Genomic DNA, 24,217 nt, shown 5'->3' on the forward strand with positions numbered 1-24,217 from the left:
AGTAGGTGATGCTCATGGAGCAGTTAGAATGAGACAAATGGATTTTTCCCAGTTTTCAGAACTGGGCTTTTTGATAATATGCTCTTTTAGTAATAGTATAAAACCAAACTGCTTGAACTGCGTTCCACTTCTCAGTCTCATGATGTAGACATCCAGTGACAAAGATGGTAATAAAAAAACCCCTGCTGTAAGATCCTGATATGTGAGCGAGGCTGGCAGTGAAGTGGTCTGGCAGGGTTGCATCAATGAAAAATGTAAGTCAAAGTGACAATACTGAAGTGATCAGATTTGGTAGGAGTCTGGCAGAAGGCGTATAAAGAAGTCCTGTTTGCAGAGTAACTTGCTTACAGTGGAGTTGCTCCTATTCCAGTGAAGCTCAGAAGAGAATTTGGATTATTGTCTCAGTATTTCACAAACAGTGAAATCAGCATTTACCTTTTATTTACCTGAGCCAACCATACTCTCTCATTCTACCAGATGTTGCTAAGGAACTGTAACAATAATAGTGATGTTTACCTAAAGTCTCAATTTATCTTACTTTATTCTGAAAAGTAAACAAATAAAATCCACCCTGTCCTCAGTGATCTCCATCTGCAGAATGAGTTTGCATCTATGAAGAACAGTCTTGTTATAAAGGACACTAAATCTGTCTTCAGCTCAGTGTTTTACAATATAGGATCTTACCCTCTGTAAAAAAACTTTTTTCACCTTCTATGTATTTAAAATCTGGTATACAACTTGCATTTTCCTCTCTTTTTATTGCATTTTCTTTCCTTCATTTTGATGAATCTTAAAAACAATTGGAATAAATGCAAAGGAAGAACAAAGAGAATTCGGAGAACTTTGCTTTACTGGGCTAAAATCATTAATTGGAAGGAAAAGGGATAAAACAACTTCATATAATCCAGTTGCTTTTAACTAAGAATTTATTGCTTTGTCAGAAGGAAGGACTGTCAAGCTGTAGCCTTGAGAGAGTGATTATGGTGGGGTTTTTTTTTTTGGGTCTCTATTAGCCAGTGCACTGAACTGATGGTGTTCTAGACTGGATTCTTAAAAAAGCATTAAAAGCCCTTTAAAAAAAGAAATTCCTTGCAGAGAAACATATTTTGCTGCATTTTATTTCCCCATTAACTTGTGTAAATACTGATTTATTGGTCTTTTTGGACATTCCAGTTATTGAAAATGGAACATGAAATATCTTTTTCTAAATTTCTAATGGCAACATAATCCAGCTGATGTATAATATGCATTTCAGCATTGAGAACTTCATTAAAATAAAGAAAAAATTTCCACATGCCAGCAATTAAGATGTTTTTGCTCTGGTACACAACAAAGCTACCATTATGGTAGGATTTGTTTCAGAACTTCTTGCTGAATAATATTAATCTTTAACCTCCAGGACAATTTCATTTCAGTTGGGTGCTGGATAAAGGCTTAAATATACATAGGAAATGGTGCACAAAGCTATTGCCTGACTCTCAGAGTACTAATCTGAGACTTTGGAAATGCTAGCTTTTCTGTTACATCAACACAATCAGTGAATGTATATCCTGCAGCTAGAAGTAAGGTCTGAATTTAAAATGTTTTATAGACTGATGAAGTTGCAGTCACTTTGTGAATGTCTGCATAAGAATTTAAGGTTATTACATGCATTCAAGCTTTTACCAACCACTCATCTCATGTGAGATGGACCTGGTGAAGGTCCTAGGCTGGTCAGAGACAAAAATTGCAGGGTTTAAATGGATCTGTATTTAAAGGAAATCAATCTAAATTTTGCAATTTAGCTGCCATTTTTTTCTCTATTTTTATCTGTAGCTGCCAAGATACAGAATATTTAGTGATTTGGAGGCAGTTGATTGTGTTAGGAAGGGTTGAATCCAGCAATTGACAGAGATTGGGCTGCCCCGTCTCTGTGCCCCAGATGCAGACAGGGGCAAGGCAGAGCAGCCTTTCCCAGCAGGTGCACGTGCACAGAGCACACGTATACACTGCGTACATGTGTATACATATGGCCAGCTACATAGATTAACAGAGTCAAACATGTTCATCACTCACATGAACTCAGGCAACACGCAGCAGCCTCATCCTGTTTCCCCTCTCCGGCTAAGCAGGTTAGAGGTCCACCCCCCCATACACAGAGCTGAGCACAACTCCCCTGGTTCCCCAGTAGCCATTCCCCACTCCCTGTGGTCTCATCCTTGAAGAAACCCTCCAGGCTTCCCCTCCATGTCACCTGCTTGCCAGCTCATCTGGACAGACCACATTCAGCACTCACACACTCACTCGTATATCCATGCTGGTTCCTGATGCTGTACTGCAGGCACACGGGTTCTGGCCCTGGTCACACCCGGGGCTGGCACTTGGCTATTACTCACTGGGGTCATCCCGGTCACTGGCCCGCAGGCACAGGCACCCTCTGGCCCATGGTCCAGCCCAGCTGTTGGCACCCCGACCTGCACTCTCCCCTGTCCGGCACCACCCACCCATGGGCCCCTACGACCACTGTGGGGCCACAGCCAGACAGGCCACTATTTACACGTGATCAGCTCTGTTTGTCCACTCCTCTGTTTTACCACAGCTATTCTTTCCCAAATCATCTAAATCTATCCCCTTCTCCACCTCTGTTTTCTTCCCTAAACATCCCATAAGGCATCTTGTGCAATCCCAAAATGCTCTTCCCTAGAATACCATAACATGTCCCACACCCCAGGAAGCAATCCCACAAGTCTGGAAGTAGATCTGGAGCTGCTCCTCTTGGCCCATCATAGTGAGCATCACACCTGGACACTGGGGCCGAGGGTCTCCTGGGACAGCCCTGGGAGGCCAAGGCCAAGGACATCCCTTTCTCTGAGTCCTTACTTTGGGCTCCCACCTGCCCTGGGGCCCCCCTGTGCTCCTCTGGGCATATGGAGATGGGCCTGCGATGGACTAATGGCTCCTGGGATGGGCCTGGGTGTAGCTGGGGCAGGGTGGTGATTGGGCTTCACCATCTGCCTTTTGTCTCCCTGTGCTCCTTTGTGGGTGTACAGATGAGCTTTTTATCATATAACCTAACAGGTCATTATTAATTCAGATCAAATAAGTTTTAAACAATTTCTCACTAATTCTCTTGAAATGAACTATTTTTGCCCAGGTCTTGCAAAAACATTATGCGTCATGAGTAAATTTACACTGTTCTCATTTCACGTTGGGCTGGGACGGTCTTGAATGTGTTTAAATATCTGTAGTACTGAAGTTTGTGGTACCAGTTCTCCCTGACATTGAAAGGCAATGGCAGACACAGCAAGCAGATGCTGGCGTGGCGCAGGTGGCCGCTTCCTGAGATCTTTGTGCTATTACTGCTGGCCAGGGCGTGCTTCAGTTTTGCCAGCAAAGATAATGGCTTGCAATTGTGAATAAATCTTCAGTGATACCTAAGTTAAAAGGAACTTGGTACTTTCTGATTTGATTAATTCCTTGGAAAGTGCCTTTTAATGGTGTTGTGAGGGTTACTTAATGATTGATTATGAAAGGACACTTGAAGTAGCCAAAAGCTATTTAAAACAGTCCTCAGAAAATAGTGCCTTTGCTTCTCTGGCCATTTGACATCTTTGTTCTTGATTGAAGTTAATTTAGGAAATAACAATTTTATTTGGTAGTAACATTGTCAGAAGATGGCTTTGGGATATGTTAAAGAAGAAGAAGCAATAAAGGCCTGGTGCAGAGCATGGCCAGTCAGTGGCAAGGGCTGGTGTGGGCCTGCAGGCCTTGGCAGAGGCAGGAAGTGCTGGGAGCTTACAGTGACATCAATGAAGGAGAAAGTATGAAGATAGCATATGAAAACACAAAAGAAAATAAAAAGGGGTGGTTGCAACAAGGTGTGCAACTACCTATTCATGTCTCATAGTGATCTACTGCTCCACCATCTCAATTGATGGTGGCAGCAATTTAAATATGTTGGAGTTCAAGAGAAAATCTTTTTTGTTTTATATATGTACAAGACATCTTTGCACTATCAGGAACATTTGTTTTTTACCTTTCTTGTTAAAATTCACATTTGGAAAACTGTTGCTGTCATGAGTTTTGCTGCCCAAAGTCATTTAAGTTGTGGCTAATACTTACTAAAGTACCAAAGTTCCAACAAGTGTGCATGTGCATGAGTTAGAGGAGTCATAATTGCAAATGTGACGTGCTCTGGGGACATGAGAGATGTGCATTTGAATTTTCTGTGCAGGAGGGAGAATTTTAAATCTATGAGGACTGTAACCATTGTCTCTAACTATCAGGAGATGGTCGAGTCAGGGATTCATCCTGCTATATATGCAAAGAAAGTCATTAATGCTCTTTTGTTCAGATTGCCAGAGGGAGCTAATCCCAAGGCAAGGTAGGTGAAGGCATGTGTATCAGCAAGATCCCAGTAAGACTTGGGGGCTTCTGGGCCCTCTCTGAAGGCTTTCCTGGAAATAAAATATTAGGGTATGAGAACATTGTAAAGCTAAAAATTATTCCTCTTCTGAACAGAGCTGGAGCAAGCAGCCTGCAAGAGAGCCTTGCTGGACCAATAGATATTCAGAAAATAAAGGGAAGATTAACGAAGACAGCAAAAAATGTATGTTCTGTAATTCCCATGCCTGAACTGTTCTCTGTGGAAAATTCCTCAGTGTATCTGTTTAAAGTTCAAAAATTAGTAGAACAGGTTATGGAACAAACAGACAAAATAAGCAGTAATGTCACAAGCACCATGTGGTATCCACAGTTTAAAAGACAATCAAGGAAAAAATTGCTGCACTGCTAATGTAATTGCCAGCTTCAATTCACCTGAGATGCCCATATTTAAAAGGGACCAAGGGGAGTCAAGGAACTAAAAGCTGGAACACCTGAATCTTGTGTTAGGAAACTATTAAAGAAAATATTTGATTGACAAATGGTTAAATATGATATATTGAATAAGACTCAAGGTTTTATTTTAAAATTATATGCTTTTCAAACCTATTGGAGTTCTCTGAGCAAGTCAGCCTGAATGTGGATAAAGGTGATAAGAATTCCAAAAGACATTGAAGAAGGCTCCCCAGTAAGGACTGTAAAGGAAACAAGCCAGGTAGGGCATAAAGAAGTCTATACATTGCTAAAAGGTTGGCTAAAAGTTGTGCCTCAGGGATAGGAGAAATTGGCCATTTTTTTATGATGGAGGGAGTCACCATGGCATCCCAGAGAGATCTGTGCTGGCATCTGTGTTGTTCAGCACACTCATAAATTATCTGCAAAAGGGGGTAAGCAGTGAAGTTACTGTGATGATAGGAAGTTATGAGTTAATGAAGATGAGGACCAATTGTGAAGAATTACAAAAAAGGCCTTGTGTGATCAAGTAAGGGGATGTTGAAGTAGTTAATAAAATTCAGAGTAGATGAATGTGATGTGATGTGATGCACATAGTTATAAGCTGTGGGAAATCTACAGGGGGAAAACATTGCAATAAATCCTAATTTTCCATGTAAAATGACAGGCTCTAGCCTCCCTGTAATTCTGGAGGAAAGGAATCTTGGTTAAAATACATAGTCCTATAACGATGTCAAGCTAATGCTTACCTTAGCAAAGGAACAGATCAAATTAATAGGAGAACAGAAAAGGGATTAAAAATATCACTGTGTAAATGATGTGTATACATTTTCAACATTACAAGAAGTTCTGATATCCCTGTCTCATGAAGGGTATAAGAAAGCTGCAAAAGGTTCAGAGAAAGGTGATAAAATGGCTGTAGTACAAAGAACAACTATATAAAGTAGAACTATTGAACTTGGGAAGAAAAAGCTGGTACGTGATAAAGGTCAGTTAGATGGTAAGTGGCATAGAAAGCATCAATAAGAATCATCTGTATGTTCGCTCTTCATACAAAAACTTAGTGGGGCATCAAATGAACCTAACAGATGGTAGCTGCTGAACAAAGACAAAGAAGGGTTTTTCATGTTTTACGATTGCTTCTACAATACATTAAAGATTCCAGAAGTTAGTATAGACTCAGGGGATGACTGGAGGAGTTCATGGAAAAGACATCTATCAAGGGCTATTAAACAGAAAGACAAGGCTACTGGAATGTGTTCCTTTTAAGAAATCCCTGAGATGCAGATCTTGAAGGGGAGGGGAGTTTTCTGTGGAAGTCATTCCTAGGTACCTCCTTTGGCTTGCTGTTGGAGAAAAGATATGAAGCTCAATGAGCCTTTGATCTTGCTGAGCACAGCTGTTCTTATTAAACTTACTAATAAAACTGTAACTCATATTAGAATTTGCTTTAAAGAATGAGGGAAATACAGTCTTGCTAGACATCTCAGCCTCACTACTAGTTGCTGAGTTCCTCTGTAGCTGCAGGATGGAAGATGTTACTCACAGTCACAAGAATAAATGTGACTTCGTTTTCATGATCATGGTTATTCAAAATATCTTTAGCATCACTGACTTTGCTATAGTTAGTTTTGATACATTTTATAGTTTGCTTGTTCAAAATCCGTATATCTTGCAAAAATTGCTTTCTATGTAAATATGTATATGTATGTATATACATATACATCTGTATATGTGTATAACTATACCAGTCTTCCACAAAATACTTTATGAATTACAAGATAAGTGGTTATCTTTTTGCTTGTTTCTTGTAGAAGCATTTGAAACTTGAAAAAAAAAAAATCAGTGAATCTGTACTTTGTTAGTTCTAATTATTAGATACTGGTAAATGGGGGGGAGGGGAAAGGAGGAGGGGAAAACAGGGGATGATAAACATAGTTATGATAAATATAGAGGCCTAGAAAAATACAAGTCAAATTTTTAGAAAATATTTTGTAAGTTGGTATTTTGTGAGTCTTATTCAAAATCTTACGGCAAAGCGGTACTTAAATTCTACTGATTCTTAGTTATTCTACTACCCATTTGACCTCAGCATTTAAGGCAAAATTGCAGTAATTTAAGTTGTCTTGGTGAGCTCTCATTTAGGGATCACAACTGAGAAATGTTGAGCCTGAGCAGGTGCAAATAGGGTTGGTATGGGGCATGCAGAGAACCTTCCTAAGATAAAATAAGGCTGAACTCAGTGTAAACGATTTTCAACTACAAACCAAGAGCATCAGTTTTCTTAAATTACACTTTTTATATAATAAAGTTAAAATAGCTGTCCTGAAATATCTTCTTACAGACAACATCTGACAGAAAATTAATGCTAACAGCGTAGTTTATATTCATATAAACAACTGCGGTGTCATACTAATAAAATTTTGGCAGTCTAATACACCTTTAATATTAAAATAATTCAGTGTACTGATATTGTACTCAATCAATGACTGCACATCTTGTGAAAAATGGCAACATTTATTTTTTTATTTGATGCAAGGGCCAGAGCTAAAGTGAATTGTATGGGTAGATCTTTTTAGGGTGTATTCAGTCATATTCAGCCTACCTTCTCTTCTGTGCTTACATTCAGCCCACAAGAACTACTTAAGCTCTGCTGATATTCATATTATTTTAATATTTTCTTGTCAGTATGTTCAGTTTCTTTACTTTTTTGACACTTTCTGAATTAAGGCACCAATAAGAAACAAAGTATTCCTAATTGATCTCATTGATGTCCTCCTTCTGCTCTGTGGTGTCTCTGAAGTCAGAAACTTCATTTTTTTGTGGGATATTGCATTGCCAACTCTTACCTAATTTGCTGCCACCTGTCACCCATAAGTCTTTTCATTCCTGCTCTCCAAGTATATCCTCCTACTGAATCTCTCTTAAGTGATTTGATGCTGAATTTATTCCTTGGCAGAGGTGTAACATTTGACAGTTCTGAAGGTTTTAGACTTACATATATTGACAAAATAGGTATTACACAGATAGCAGCTGATCCTTTTTTCCAAATACTGCTTGGTTAATATGCTTCATGTCTTAGCTGGGCACGGACAGATCTAGAAGGATGTCAGTTTTCCAGGCCTGCACAGGTCTTAAAGTCTCTTTGTGTATTTCTTAGTTCAGAAGTGAGATCCTCTTTGCTATTGACAAAGTGGAGCAATGAGATTACTAGGAGTTAACTGTGTTTTAAATTTCTTCTAGGATTTTTGTTGGGGTTTTTACTGAACACTAAGTAAATAATATATATATGCATATAAAATTAAGAACAAACTTAAATAGCATTTCACAGTAGTAATTTTTCTTTATGAGTCTCTTTTTGCCCCGTGTTTCATGGGTACAAAGTGAATAGGCAGCATGTTTATGAATAATTTCAGAGCTGGAGGGTTATATACAGGAGAGCAAAAGCAAACGAGAAAGAAAGGGCTATGGGTGGTAAGAAATGCTTAAGTTAAACAGGGGTAAAATGTTGACTGCCTTATTTATCATTAGTGTTTGTTTGTTTTCCAAGAGAATAATGCACAGTAATTTGAATCTACAGTAGGGAGTATAAAACACTTTTTGGAATAAAACTGTTAGCAATCACTGACAGTTGCAAAAACGTCTGTGAGTAGGTAGCAAGCGCCTCTGTAAGGAAGCTGCTGATTTATGGCCATTTTCGGGGTGGGAGGGCTCACTTACTACCCCATCAATATTTGGTCTTACTTTAAGCCAGCTGTAGGGTTCCCTAAGAGGTTGGAGGGGTAATTTGTTTGTCTCCCTGGAAGTCAGAGATGTAGCTAACATATTGCATTTACATATGCAATTGCATTTACATATGCAATTGCACATGGTGTATTACATACTTTATACACCAGAATTACAAATATCTGCTGCTAAAAGGTGGTTCTGTCTTTGATAGATTTTAGATGAATTGCTAACTTGCACTTGATAGATTTCCTCTTTCAAAGAAACCCTTTCCCACCAGAGTGATGGGAAAGCTGCTGTGCCGTGCAACTTGCAGGGGGTACTTGATTTACACAAACCAGCTTCTGGATTTTGGAGACATGAAGTAGCTCGTTAAATTATTAGGGAGGTGGGCTGTCACTATAATAAACTTTTCTGTTTTCAGAACATTGTTTCTGTAGTAATTAAATTATTTTAAATTGCTTGTAACACTTGTATGACATTTCCACTGTGGTTGTAAGGAAGAGGAATACAATGCAAAGCATCTGCAAGAACACTGACATGTTACAGTGAATAGTACATAGCTGAAACTTTCATGCTAAATTCATGGTGTAATAGGTTCCTTCTTCAGGAATGTTTAATAATACCCATGTTTTATTAAAGTAATGCAAATCAATTCATTGATATACTAGAGAAGATTTTTACTTTAAAGGGCTCCTGAATCCCCATAGCCTTTTTATCTCCTCATTAGAGTTTTTGTTATATTTGAAATTTAGTAGAAAATGATTACTTATTAGTTCTTTAGTTTTAGCAGCAAATCCCTTTTATTAAATCAATTTTATTAAGATTTAGAAACCTCCCACAAGCATTTGACAGCACTGCTCTGAAAGATTCAGTCTCAGAGACCTGCTGCTGGGAAGTTAAAAATAAAATTGCAGCCTGAAATACTTTTCTGGTTTAGGTATAACAATAAAATGCTGGGATTATACTTGTTCTGAAGTGCTTAAAATGCATGTAATAATCCAAGCATTACAGTGCACAGAATGTCCTTAAACTTTTCTCTGTTCAAATATTTCATTAACTCTTCCCTCCACCTCTGAGCCAGTACAGCTGTGGTATGTGGGATCAACAAAATCAAGCAGGAAATTAGCAAGAGTGTGCACTGTAAATCAGGGTTTCTTGCTGAGGACTTCCCGTTAATGAGCTACCATACCCTTACAAGGTCTGTAGGATGTACAAACCACACACAAATGCCTGCTGAGTAAACGCTTAGTGTTATTTTTTAAGAATCCTAAAAAAATAATTTAACACTTTCCTGATCACAATACACATGGCACTAAAAATTTTACACCACAGAAGTTTTGCTGTGTTTTCAAAGTATAAAAATCTTAATGCTGGTTGCAACAGAATGTATAATAAATGTGCGTCTACATTTTGTTCTCCATGTTGAAAGTATGTTTCTGAACAGCAGAAACTAATACTTTAGCATTTATATAAAGCTTTATAAATGGCATTCACCAAAAAGCTCTGAACACTCTCTGGCATTAAAACTGTCAGTCTGTTGAATTTATGGCATCAAGACTAATGCTTAAAATTTCACATTTGGATTAAGAAGTCATATGTTGTTAATACTACATAACCTCAAATAATGAGTCATTGCATAAGAAAATGGTAGGTATCTCAGAAAATCCAGCAATGGGGGTTTTGGATCCAGAGGGAAGAATGGTATAAATGCAATTTAGGTGTTTGTAATCTAGAAAAAATATTATAAAATTAAGATTACATACAGTTACTCTTGTAAGCAAATATACTGGGGGAGGAGAAAAACACCAAAATACATATTTTCTGTTCTTCTTTTTCAGGTCAGAATTGCGGAGGCTTAGTACAGGGACCAAATGGTACTATAGAAAGCCCTGGATTTCCTCATGGTTATCCAAATTATGCCAACTGCACATGGATCATTATCACAGGAGAACGTAACAGGATACAATTGTCATTTCATACTTTTGCCCTCGAGGAAGATTTTGATATTTTGTCAATTTATGATGGACAGCCACAGCAAGGAAATTTAAAAGTGAGGTAAGGTAGCTTTTCTTTCTTCATTTCTTTCTGTCTCTCTTACTCTTCTCTCTTTCTCTCCTGAATATACGTTCTGATGATATGTTATAATAAAAAAAGCCAAGGGGATAGCAGTGGCTCAAGATCTCACAGCAGAAGATGTTAATCCAAGATTCAGATCTTTATGGCCCTAGTGGCATCAGTTTTACTTAAAATTTGTACAGTTCAAGGTCAGTTTTGGTTAAGGCCCTCAGCACAGGAGCATCCCACGTTGCAGTAGCTTATTTTTATTTGTCTGTGCCCTGACGGAATCGAGATTTGGCCCAGGGACCCTTTCCTGAAGGCACTGTTCCCATTTTTTGAAAGGACTCTTACTGAGATCATGCTTTAATTTTCTACCGTGCCTACGATATTTGAATTAGAGGATGGATATGCTGCTGGGATCTCTCGTCCTGGGATCTCTCACCAAATGTGGCACAGAAGAAGTGGTGGGCAATACAGTAGTTTGTGTGAGGCACAGTTTCAGTGAGTGTTATGCAACCTCTGGAAATGCTTATCAGATTAAATCCTTCAGGTGACTATTGCCTGCCTTGCAGATGAGTTGAGCTGTAAATTGTTTGACCTTGCCAAAATTGAAATTCTTCTCCATCTCTAAGTAAATACAATTATTAAGCAATTAGGGACCTTTAAAGGTCAGAAACTGGTGTGTCTTATATGTCCAAATACCACTGAGGTTACAAAGAGGCTTTATGTAAGCTTTTCCATCTTGAAGATTTTCACAACTTCAGACTTTTGTGCGTTAGTTTCAATGGTGTCTTGTTTTGTGCTCCTCGGTCACTTGATGGATCTGGACTGCAGAGTTGGAAAACAAACATCACTATTGGTGCTGCTCTGTCATTTTCTGTTCAGGCATGAGATTTATGGAATATTGTAAAACACTGCTGTCAGTTCTGTTGCCTGATTACTCTTTTACATGCTGCTGATTTACAGTATACTGCTAAAACAAATGTGGGAACATCACCAATTTGTTCTGCATTTTAGTGGGTATCATGTATTTTTCACAAGAATAATGTTCTGATTGACTGTTGACTCAGTTCAAAAAGTTTTGAAAACTGTGGAAGGTAGTACACAGCTACTGATGCTTGAGTTGCAGTGTATGTGCTTCATTTACTGTACTTAATTGACTTTTAGTACTTGTATCACCTTTGCACAAGGATTGATATTTCTTTTTCAGTCAAATGCTTTTATTATCAATAGCTACCATACCTGCTTGTTTTGCACTAATCTGTTAGTAGAAAATTGTTTCAAGAAAGAGCACCAACTGATGTTCTGTGGGTATGAGCATAGAAGACAGAAATCCCTAAGTACAATCTTGATCCCAATTAAGTCACTGTAATTGCCACTGATTTCAGTAAAACAAGGATTTAATTTCCAACTTCCAGCAGTGAAACAGGTATTTTATTAATCCTCTTCTGTTTGCCAATTAGTTACCTTCATAAATAGTATTATAAGGAAAAAAAGCATTTGTTGGCTTTGCAGCATGCAGAGGTTAAAAAAGCTGAATTTGAATGACAAATGTCTGTTGACATGTCTCATACGCGATGACATACCCTTTTTTTGCACAAAGCACATTCACAGGTGTACCCCTCTACAACTGCACATTTCAGGACAATTAACTCAGCAGATATTGGTAATTTATAGTCGTTTTTTTAGCTGACAATGAAAATGCAAGAGAGAATCTTGGAACTTCTGCTTTAGGGTATGCTTTTTTTTTCATAGATAAAAATACTCGACTAGATTTTGGGTAATTACATTTCTTTAACCATCATGCAAAATGTGGAGATTTTCCTTAAAAATAGCTATATAACTATATAGCTCTCACAAACTATAATAATTAACATTAATCCTGTATTTTGTATAGTTTTTTTTAGTTGCTAGAACAAAATTGGATAAAAATGAATAGTATGTTCCACTAGTTTACTGTGCTGCCTGAAGGACCTTTTTGTATGCTAAATGTGCACCAGGATACTTTCACTGCACATTGATTGTAAAATCCAAGAAAATAGAAACATATATATAAAGTATTGAAATGATAAGGGAAAATAATAACTTGTTTTAAGCTGTTTGTGTGGAGGAAGAAAAGCGAAACAGGTATATAATTATATATAAGGTGTATAAGTAAGAGGTATATAAACCTCTTTTAGTGCATTTTTGAAGCATATAGAGATTTAAGGGATAAATTACACATGGTAGTGATCATAGACTGTTGTAAGCTATGTTATGAAGAGGCTGAGAAGTAAGATAGTAGCAGGAAGAACAATGTAAACAAAAGATAGGCCTCTAAAAAGTGCTATTTTACATCTTCCTATTTTTCTAGATAAAACCCAACTAGCATTCTGTCATTCTGTATAATTACTGAGATCTGCCATCAAAAATTCTCATTAAAAAGATTGCTATGGCTGCTTTATTTTTATCACTGTAAAGTTCATACAACACAAAACAGGTTTTGATATATATATATATATATATGTTTTATATATGGGAAAACATAATCCAGGAGTGCAGCACAGGCTGGGATCTACTGGGCTGTGAAGCAGCTCTGTGGAAAGGGACCTGGGGGTCCTGGTGGACAACAAGCTTAGTAAGAATGAACAGTGTGCTGCATCAGTGACAGAGAAAGCCAACACCATGCTGGGTTGAGCCAACAAGGGCATCACCAGCAGATAAAGAAGTCATTGCCCCACTCTACTCAGCACTTGTCAGGCCACACCTGGAAAACTGTGTTCAGTTTTGGTCCCTGCTATACAAAAAAGATGTGGACAGACTGGAGAGGGTCCAGAGGAGGGCCACAAAGATGGTCATAGGACTGGGGAGCCTGCCATATAAGGAAAGGCTGAGAGAATTGGGTTTGTTCAGCTTTGAGAAGAGAAGGCTTAGGGGAGACCTCATCACAATGATCCAGTATTTAAAGGGTGGCTACAAAGAAGACGGAGACTCCCTTTCTACAAGGAATCACATGGAAAAGACAAAGGGTATTGGGTATGAGTTACTGCTGAGGAGATTCTGATTGGACACAGGAGGAAAATTTTTCACAATGAGAACAATCAGTCATTGGAATAATCTCCCCAGGGAAGTGGTGGATTCCCCAACATTGGACACTTAAGATTCAGCTGGACAGGGTGCTGAGCCATCTTGTCTAGACTGTGCTTTTGCCAAGGAAGGTTGGATGAGATGACCCTTGAGGTCCTTAACAGCCTGATATTCTAGGATTCTATGATATATATAAAAAAGAAAAAGTGAAATTTTAAGTCTAATGCTACCTGTTATGATAATGCTACCTGTTATGATAATGCTTTGTAGGGTACTGTATATTCATTTATTCAATTAAGACTCGTTAGATAATTAATTTCACCGTATATTATAGCCAAAACACACGTCTCAGTTCTACATTATTGAAACAAAACTTATTGTAAAGTTTAAGTCTTGCATTATCAGTTGATGGGGAAAGACTTCAAAATACAACCAAATTCTAATTAAGCTGGGAAAAGATGTAAAATATATTTTTTATTTGCATTTTAAATAATAAAGGAGTTGTCATTTGCTATCAGCACACAGAATTCATATGGATGAAATTCTTGTGGAGAAGAGATCCAGATGTGGTGCACTGAGACAACAAATTTAGTACTCAGTTGTATTCATTGTAGATTGTTTCCCTAAGGATTCCCTGAGTTATATTCAGTAGTTCAGGTGCTAGCAAATATTTATTTTGCCTTTTTTCTTTGTTTGTATGTATTAGCTAAAATAGTAATTGATAATATTTTCAAATAGAAAAGAAATGCATCCACAGGACATAGGAGTAGGGACACAGGCCAGCTCTGAAGAAGCTCAGTGAATAGGCAGATATGAACTGACAATATTGACCTATTGACTTGTGTACTGCCAATAAATACATTATCTGCCACGAGCAAGAGAATTCAAAACAGACATTTCAAGAGTTTATGGTTTTCAAAAGTCGCTTCAGGGCTGGTTATACTACATGCTTATCTTCCACAGCTGAAAAGAGAAAAATGCTCATTAGTCTTAGCATAAGTCTTGTTACAGTATTCTTTTCCTGAATGTAGAATTCCTGAATAGGGGTTTCACAGAGAGTCATAAGGACACCATAACAGGACTGGGTAAATAGAAGTGCCTGTATCAAAACCTCTGTTGCTGAAGAAGTGAGGTGGGGTGTGAATGGGGTGTTAAGATCTTGAACTTCGAAAGTTACAAACATGGTGAACTGAGACTTTGTAGGTGCAGTTGTCTTCATCTCAGTTTATGGCCTGAGATTCCACATTTTTTCTATGTCAAATATGTATGTATGCTGTACAAATGCTGTAATCTCTGTGTTACAGTGTCTGTTGGTAAACGTTACTTTTTTAGTATCATGCACTTAGTTTACTTCTGATTTAGTTAAGAAAGATCTGTGCAATATAGTCTGGAATAATCTTTTCCAAATAATCAATTCAATCTTTCAGACAGTCCTGAAAAACTCTTAAAAATTGATTCCAAGCAATTTTTTTTTTTTTTCTTACACAGAAAACCCGCTAATTATATTATATACACAATTGGGAAGATGCAAATGTACAGCCATGAATATGTTTTGCTGACACAGCTGACAGTTATTTTGGCCATACATGATGCACATTATTTGAAAAGGGATTTTGAAATGTCTGCTTGTCTTGATGGTTTCTCAGGCCTTCTAAGCATTATTCAGGTTACTGCAGCCTAGGTAATAATGCAGTAATGGAAATGATGGAAGTTGCTAACGAAGCATGTAATAAAATAAAGCTTACCAAATATTTTCTGAGAAGCATAATTAGAATGTAATGTATACAATGTAATTAAATAGCAACATGGTCCCTCTGCTTTCCTGAATCATGTAGAAATAATAGAAATTAAATAATAATTCTTCACAGTATTCTCTTTTTCCTGTCTCCAATGAACCATATGTATATTCTGCACTTCTTAATCCAAACACGGAGATAAAAAAACTTCACTGATGTTAAAGTTTGTGCTTCTGTTTACTATTAAATATCTTTTATCTTAACAAACCAAGATTTGTCATGTATTCAACCAGTTTTAAAATTTTAAAATTTTGTTTGGTTTTGTTTTGGTTTGGTTTTTGGTTGTTCATTATTTGTCTGTTTCTTCGGAAAACGATTTCTATCTTCCTTCTCTCCAGGATCAAGAGAAGAGTGAAGCAATGAGGGGGTGACTGACTTTTCTACAGAACTGCTGACACTGCAGCAGCGAGAGTTTTGTGCAGTTTACAATTCTTTATTTCTTTTTTTTTTCCTTCCATATGAAAATATCATGTCAATTTTTTTTCCTTTTTACTGTACATAATTTTCTACGAGTTGATTTCAATGTATAGGATTTTTGTGTGTCTGTGAGTTGGTGATCTTGTGAAGAAAAAGTATAGGAATAAGTATAGTACCCATCTTTTTTCCAGCCAAAGCTTTCCAAGAACACAGCACAAAGTAACAGAAACTGAGCTAGTGTTCAAATTTGTAACATGAGATTATTGAATAATTTCAGCAGGGTATTCTGGTATTTTGTACATCTGTAAGAAAAGGAAAACTATTATTATGCAAATTGATTACTGAGTTCCTGTCAGCAGAGATGCCTATCAATGACTATTGCTCCGCTTTTTGTTGGCTTTTTCACCTATTAAAGTATTAAGAAGAAGGAATCATTTAGGGCTAAAATGTGATTCATTGATATCCACAGCTATCTCAGGAAAGAAAGGAAACTATGACCTGATCAACAGGATACTGACAGATAGTTTCTGCCAACCATGAAAAGAGCATTCAATGGAAGGAAAGATAATTTATGTGTGCAGTACTGTCAGGTTCAAGCTCATATATATGACAATTTTTTTTCCACAGGTGGTAAAAGGCAAAAATCCTATGCCCAAAATTTTTAGCCTCCCTATTCAAAATCTTAAGCTTGCTAATTTTGTTAGCAAGCCTACAGACTAAAAAGATTTAATGAAAAATTTATTAAATATAAAGTCAAATAAGGAGTCTGCTTACTAACAACAAGCTACTTCACCAAGAATTATAGGCCGTATTAATTACATGTTTTAGGCTGATACTAAACGATGGTCAACTGTAAAAGAATATAATACTTCTTTTTTCAAAAAACCATGGAGTATTGTTTGAACTCCCACCTAAGAAAATTCATTTCACAGTTAAGGAACTATTATTTCTTGGAAAAAAAAGATTAGATTCATTCAACAAGTTAAAGTAATGCATGAATTTATACTGCAACATTCTGCATCAGTTGCTTAAAGCGTCTACATTGTATTCGTTTAAGTCAGCATGTTTTTCTTCAAAAAAATAATGTGACACTCACCATAATGAAAATATAGCTATGCTCAATTTCTTTGTCCTCTGTGGAGGTAGATCTCTTATTTTCATTGGAAACTGGCCATAGTACATCTTCAGAGAATATACAGGTGTCGCTTTTTTGCCTCTTTCATACTTTGCAACTGGACCTGTATAAGTGACAGAAGTGATTTTGTGCATTTCTTTGTAGTGTTGCACCATCAAAAGTATTACTAGTAAAGGGAGCCAGAAGGGGAGAGTTGGGATGTAGCTCCATAAAATGTTAATTTCTATAATTTTAGAAACTTTAGCATGTGCTAGGTAATCTTACTCTTTCATAGCTATACAACCAAATTTGATTTAAGGGCATAATAAAAAAAAAAAGGTATATAAACACCTTTCTAATAAAGTAGAGAAGCACTGCTCAGTATTTAAAGATACCTTATAGTAGCCTGCTGAGAAAGAAATGTTATTCTTTATGAATAGGTTCTAAATGTTTCACATCACGATGTTTTACAGTAGATCTTTGATTTCAGATGAGGTGCATATTTGCCTCCCTTCATTATTCGTTATTGTGTATGGATATAGTACAAATAATTAACTATTCAGCTTGAAAGAATCATATTTATGATCATACATAATGATATTTATGATCAAACACCCATATATTCCTAGATTATTTATTTTACAAAGAGAACAAACACCTTGGGTTTCCATTATCCAGTATTTGAGCTACAAAATCACAGAAAATTGCAAGTTGTGAGTGTGGGTATGGTTGTATATGTACCTGAGTTTTGAATAGCTCAGTTTACATCTTTTCTCTACCTGAAATCTCAGAATAAGTTTTAAATGTTACTTCAGTATTGGCCAAGTATAAGAAAATTGTCTTCATTGGTATGATGTCTGCTTGATGTACACAGGGACCTCACATGATCTACAATATTTTATGGAAAGCCTCTTTGATTCTGTCAGACTGATGAGTTTGTAATCTGCATAATTACAAATACTTTCAAGATTTTTTTCAAACACTGCTCAGTACACAGTTTGGCGTTTCATGCTTTTTTGAGAGGGTTTTGTTTTTTCATATTCCCTTCATTTGTGATGGTTTCTGAAGCTTCTAATCTCTTCATGATTTGGCATAGTAGCAATATATACACACTTTGACACTTACTTCAAGATTATTAATTTCCGTGAGGTCTCACATTCATTTTATTCTCAAAACTCCTTAGGAATAGGATACTAGAATCCATTAAGAATGCAGATAAACACAGTTTGGGGAATTACAGCTCTTAAAACTTAGATGCACCTTAAAGAGTCTTTTAATGTAGCTTGGTAATACAATTGACACCAAAAATTTCAGACAACTTTCTGACTAAACAGGTGATGACATTAACTTGATTGTTGGTTGTGTAAATAATTTTCACTCTTAAATACATTAATTTTTGAGAGTGAGGGCAATTGCTTACCTTTATTATCTGTCATCTAAACGTATATTACATGTCTCTGTACATAAAGCCATTTTATATCACTCTTGTTCAAAATATATCCCATCTTGTTCAAAACGAGACTCCTTTTTAGTTTAGATGATATATGTTGAATTGACGTAATTATGTACACAATCCCTGCTGATCAGCATCCCTAAATGCTGTGTATACAATGACTATTACAGAAGCTCCTAGGCAGAGATCATTCAGTTCCCTTTCCTTATATTCTGACTGCAAGCTAATCATTAAATTACAGCCTTTAGAAAATTTGAAGCTGGACTCTCAATGAGAAGAAAGTCCAGTCATCAAAATCTGGCACCTTTTGAGATGTGTTACTGTACATCTTTACTGTGGGGTTTTTTCAGAGTTTCTATGTAACTGTGATAGATAACTTTTAAATTAGTACATAACCTGTATGCTATGAAGAAATTTTGACTGCTTGTTTGTTTTAGAGAGGAAAAACATATTTTATATGTTAACTGGCAAATTAAATGAAAAAAAAGGTTTATAAAATATAACTTATTTGTCATATTTCTGATGAATGTAATTAGGTTAAACTGTGAATCATGTTCTTTTACTGTCATCTGGTAATTACCTGCCTGTCTTAACTGAGTCTTGTGATTATTGTCTGTATGATCATAGTCTGGTTTTGGGTCATCCTGTGCTGGACCAGGATGTAGTAAGCATGGGACAGACACAGCATCATAAATGTTCAGGCATTTGAGACAAACTCTGCAGTCTCTGTGCTCTGAATTGCTGCACTGGAAATTTAGCATCCTCTCCTCTGCAAGCCAGTCACACACAATCAATTCCTCTTGTAAAACAAATTTTGTAGACAAGTATTCTCATAATCTTGCAGATCCCAATATTACTTAAGAGACTTTCCTCAGCTTTTATCCTGTTTGTATTCACAGGAGCATCTGTTGACATTATTAGGGACATTGGGTTTTGACAGTGATGTTTTTCCCACTAATGGAGACTACAGTATGCTTCTGCTGAAGTTGTGGGTTATTCCTGTCCTCATAATTTCGTTTGAGTGAAAATGATATATGCTCATCTACATTTGACTCAAATTTATTAAGAAAACTAACTAGTCAGTGGCTAACTGACTAGAAGTGCATATGAAAGTAACACTGATCATAAGGGAAGTGAAGGCAAATTTTGATAACAGGCTTAATACCAACTTGGCAGGGAACAGCACCCTTTGAAGACTTCCTGTTGACTGTCTACCCTTTTCATTGATTTATCAATATTCCCTTCCATCTGCAGACCTCATGTATATGTTGCTGTCTTTCAGCAAAAAGATAATTTAAAAAAAAAACTTTGCTTATCTCACACTCCCCCAACACACACCTATGCACTGTGGTTTTCTTTGCAGAATCTAGTGTGATCAGTGTCAGAAAGAAAAGCAAAATGACAAAGAAAAGAACAGATCCCAGTATTAGATATCATGTTTGTCTTAGCTGCTAAAACAGGCTAGTTCTCTAGGCTTCTGAAGTTAAATATACATAAGTCAGGCATAAATAACAAAATTATGATGAATTTTAATCCAAATTAATAGACACTATTTAAAAATCCATTTAATATTTTTAATTTCTTGAGATAATTCTTTAATTCATGGATTAAAGAAAAAAGTATGTTCTAGGACTGGTGTGAGTACATTAAAGTTAAGTCTGATAAAAAACACACAAAAACTGTTCTTACATTTGAATGCTGAAGCTAACAGTCCCATAGGTATAATTTTTTTAAAAAGCAACTAATTTTAGCAGATTTTGTTTAGAGTATTGAATTACAGAACAGCAAATCACCATTTAAATTAATAATTAAAATAATTAAAAACAGGGGGCACAATAATCCCATTGATCCAGAATAATTCTTATTGATAAGGGTTCTTTGAAATATACCCATAGGTACTAAAGTTTCCATTACTCAAAGCATAGTCTCCTAAATACTGCCTGCAAAAATATCCTTAAAGTATATGTGTGTATCAGTGTTTACCTTTTTGACACAACTTTCAGCTGATCATACCTGTCTAAATAGTACAATGAGAGTTGAATTTCTTTTACTTTTCCCATGGATTCTTAAAGCAACTTTCAGCACTTTCTGTGGCTTCCATTGTGTTATTTTGTTGAAAGTGAATTTTATCTCTCACTTACTACAATGACAGAATGACATAAGGATTTTCTCAATCACCCTTTCCTCACCCCTGGAACTGAGCTAAGTTATTTACTGTTTGGGCAAGGAAAACCTTTTATATTCTTAGGGCTCACAGACAGAATAGCAAGAACAATGTGGAGTGCATGGGATGAGGAGGTGAGAACTGAGGAATAATGGCAGAAGAGAAGAGAAAGTGGGGGATACCAGAAACAATGTATTAAAAAGATTATAGGCATACTAAACTGTGCATTTAGGCACACATACCTAATTTAACTCCTGCACTGAAAGACTGTAATTTAGTATAGAAATTGTCTCTCCACCATGCCCACTGTGTATGTCAGGTAGCTCAGGACTGGTTTTATTCGATGTCATTGCAGAATATATGACTGAGCCATTAATTTTGATACTAACTGCATGATCAGGGGAAATCTGGTAAGAAGTCCCCATTTGTAGTAGAGCAGATGTGTTATCAATGACAGGTAGGAATTTTTTTTATGTAACATTGTTCATGGCAACTTCTTTAACTTTGATACATCTTTCAGCTGAAATAGCCAGCAACAGATAGGTTAGGGAATTCACTTGAGAGGTATGGAACTCCAGATTTAATCTCCTGAGTTGCCTTGTTGAAATGAAGGACTTGGTGGTAATGTCCGAGTCTCACTGCCTCCTTTTGGAGCTGTTCTACTTTATTGAGTAATTAATCATTTATGGAAACAGAAAGAAGCAGTGATTTGGTGCCATATCTCACTGACTAAGGGTTCTCTGGGAGTGTGAGTGAGACTAATTGCTCCTATGCCTTTTTCAGGTAAAGCGAATGCTTGAACCAGATTGTGTGCCCTGGCCACCAAGCTATAGACTACTTTAGGGTTGGATTTGTCTTTGTTTTTTAAGAAAGACTGTGCAAGACCTGATGTGTAATGGTAAAATTAATTTAAATACCTTTTTTTTTTTTTTTATGAGGTGAAGAAACTCTTTGAGTTTGTGTAATTATCTGCAAAATCTCCTAACTTTAAAAATCCTTTATGCCCAAAATAATACTGCATTTTTCTAAATGAATGAGTGCAAACGGTCTCTGAGTTACAACCTTCCTGTTGCTTGCTGACAGGTCAAGTCTAACGCTGACAAAGGCATTGTAAACACTTCTTCATACTAGTCACCAAATGAGCTTAGGAAGTTGGGAAGCAACAATCCCAAGAATCTCAACAAACATTTGGAGTAGTAGACTCTTCATGAGCCTACCTTTCTGTTCTGCATATTGATCTGGTTTTCCCACAAATACAGACAAATAATTTAGTCTACCTTTAGTGAGCATCTTACCTTATCACTCTCAGCTTCCCTTACAGTCAATACAGACAGGCAATTTTAGAGTAATTTATCTAATTTACGTTACACATCAATTTTAGGTTGAGATAAATTATAGCATAGAAATGCTTATTCTCTTCATAGGCTGTAAAGGTTTGATTCTGAGTAACTTCTAGAAAACATTCTTCCTGTCAGCATGGAGGTGAAATGGGCATGACCCATGCTTTCCTTGCGGCTCCTTATTTTGAAGAGCAGGTGCAGTACATAAAAGATACCTTGGAGAACTTCCTGTCTCAGTTTTTGATCTAAGGAACCCCATTGTATTGCAACTCTAAACTAGATTATATGTACCAAGAAAATCTGGTAAACCCTTCTAAGCATGTTAGAAGATTCTCTTCCTTCTTTCTCCTTCCTCACACTCCGTTCTCCTTAATCATCATGAAGGACTGTTTCTGACTGGTACCCTGGTCACTAGAGGAACAGGTGGGAAGGAGTTTTTTCATATGCTCTTAAACAGGTTGCTATGTCGAGTTTATCTAAATTCAGATATTTATAATATTTTGCAAACTGTATATTTCTCTTCATGCTAAAAAATACACAGTCAGAATTACACCTTATATACCATGCAGGAATTAGCTTATTTGTGGTAGGTCATAGTCCCTGAGTGGAATAGGCAGACGTAATATATGTTGTAATGAAGTACAACTCTACACACTGTAGGCACTCTGAGGCACTTCTGAGGGGACCTCCACAAAAACACATAGTGAGACATTTGTATAACCTTAAATGAAAATATCTTTTGTATGGCATTTTCTGGATTTATTATAGACTTCCAAGAAAATGTTACCATCAGGTCCAACCAAAGAAGATGAGTTTTGCAGTTAGTAGTCAAATACAAAGCTGTGTAGGGTGTTTTTATTCTCTATTTCACTTTCTGGGGGTGTTTTCCACCTTCACCAAGAGAGGTCTGAGCCAACGCAATCTCGAGACTATGTAGATATTTATATATATTTTACAAAAAGAGATGGCTTCATTACTGCTTGATTTACCTTTGTGATACATTTCTTTTTTAAAAATCTGTTGCAGAAACAGAAATCAGGTGACAACACAACCTAGGCAGCTGTTCTCTTCTTCTCTGCATCTCACACTTACTGCATTACGTTCATTACTATTTCAGTAAGGTGAATCATCTTCCTAACTTCCATCAAATTTTATTCTATTTTATTAGAAAACTGTGTAATAGTCAGTTATACCCTTTCCAGGAATGTTTGTGCCTCTTCTCATACCAGATTCATTGGTGCAGTCAAAATTAGGTGAGCTTCTTAGGGCAAGAATCTTGTCTTCTGACATCTTTGTTAAATGTTACACCCACCTCCAGTATGTTGTAATGTGTTTAACAATGAAGAAACAGAGGATGGTTCGTTTAATATGAGACCACTGTTCTTATGTTTGGTGGGTTCCTGTATGATAAGAGAGTTCTTAATGTATGGATAAGCAAGTTTTGTGTCTGGTGGCCTATTAACACACCTTGTTAAGGAGTAAAATCTGAGGGAGATACTGAGTATTTCAGAGGTGTACTATCCTTTAATATACTTAAAAATTGTAACAGTTTGCTGTCATAATTTTGACAACTCCCCTCAGAACTCTTCTTAGAAAGGAAAGTGAGACAAGATCCGTGGGGATGAAGTAATGAGGTAGGGATTCCCAAGAGAACCACACAGGAATTTCCCTTGACCATTTGTTCACACATTTAAAGTAAAGAAGAGAGACATCCTCTTGTCTCACAGTTTATGAATTAGTCATCATAAAATTGATTAAACTTTCCAAATAAAAATGTAGGTTTTTTCTTTAAATTTAAGCTGCCATGTCAGAAAATTAAGTCAGAAATTCTTTTTGTGACAATGAATGCAGTCATTTTTATACTTTTTTTGAAACTCTGCCTTATTTTTTTCACTAAATTGAGGATGGTTGTGCATTATCTAACAACAGAAATTTAAAAAATTACACTCTGGTGGAGGGGGAATACTGTGGGAATCATTGATTAGTAGCATAACTTCATGTAGCAAGAGGTGAAGAGTTATAGTGATGTTATGGAAAGCAATCATAGTTAAAATTTATAAAACAGAAAATTGTTTTAAAAGGTAAATAGTCCTTTTTATTATGATAGAAGCACTGACTAGAAAAAACAGTGATATTAAATGAAAATATCTTTTAAATTAAGTCCAAGGCATTATTACTTTGAGGAATTTATTTCACATGGCTTTGGTTAGAGTACAGTTCCTCTGTGATATTAGATGATATGAGACAAACGTGCAGCCAAGTCAA

The 24,217-nt window shown here is 36.5% G+C and overlaps 1 protein-coding gene across 1 annotated transcript in view; it reads left to right on the plus strand.

Annotated features, from left to right (window-relative positions):
• Window positions 1–24,217, plus strand: part of CSMD1 (CUB and Sushi multiple domains 1) — a 1,278,503-nt gene that overhangs the window by 222,580 nt on the left and 1,031,706 nt on the right. The window contains exon 2 of the mRNA XM_074819927.1: window positions 10,383–10,599. Within this exon, the coding sequence (XP_074676028.1) occupies window positions 10,383–10,599 (217 nt within the window). The remainder of the gene's footprint in view (window positions 1–10,382; window positions 10,600–24,217) is intronic.

Source organism: Strix aluco, chromosome 3 (assembly GCF_031877795.1).
Source record: "Strix aluco isolate bStrAlu1 chromosome 3, bStrAlu1.hap1, whole genome shotgun sequence".
Classification (NCBI taxonomy): Eukaryota; Metazoa; Chordata; class Aves; order Strigiformes; family Strigidae; genus Strix; species Strix aluco.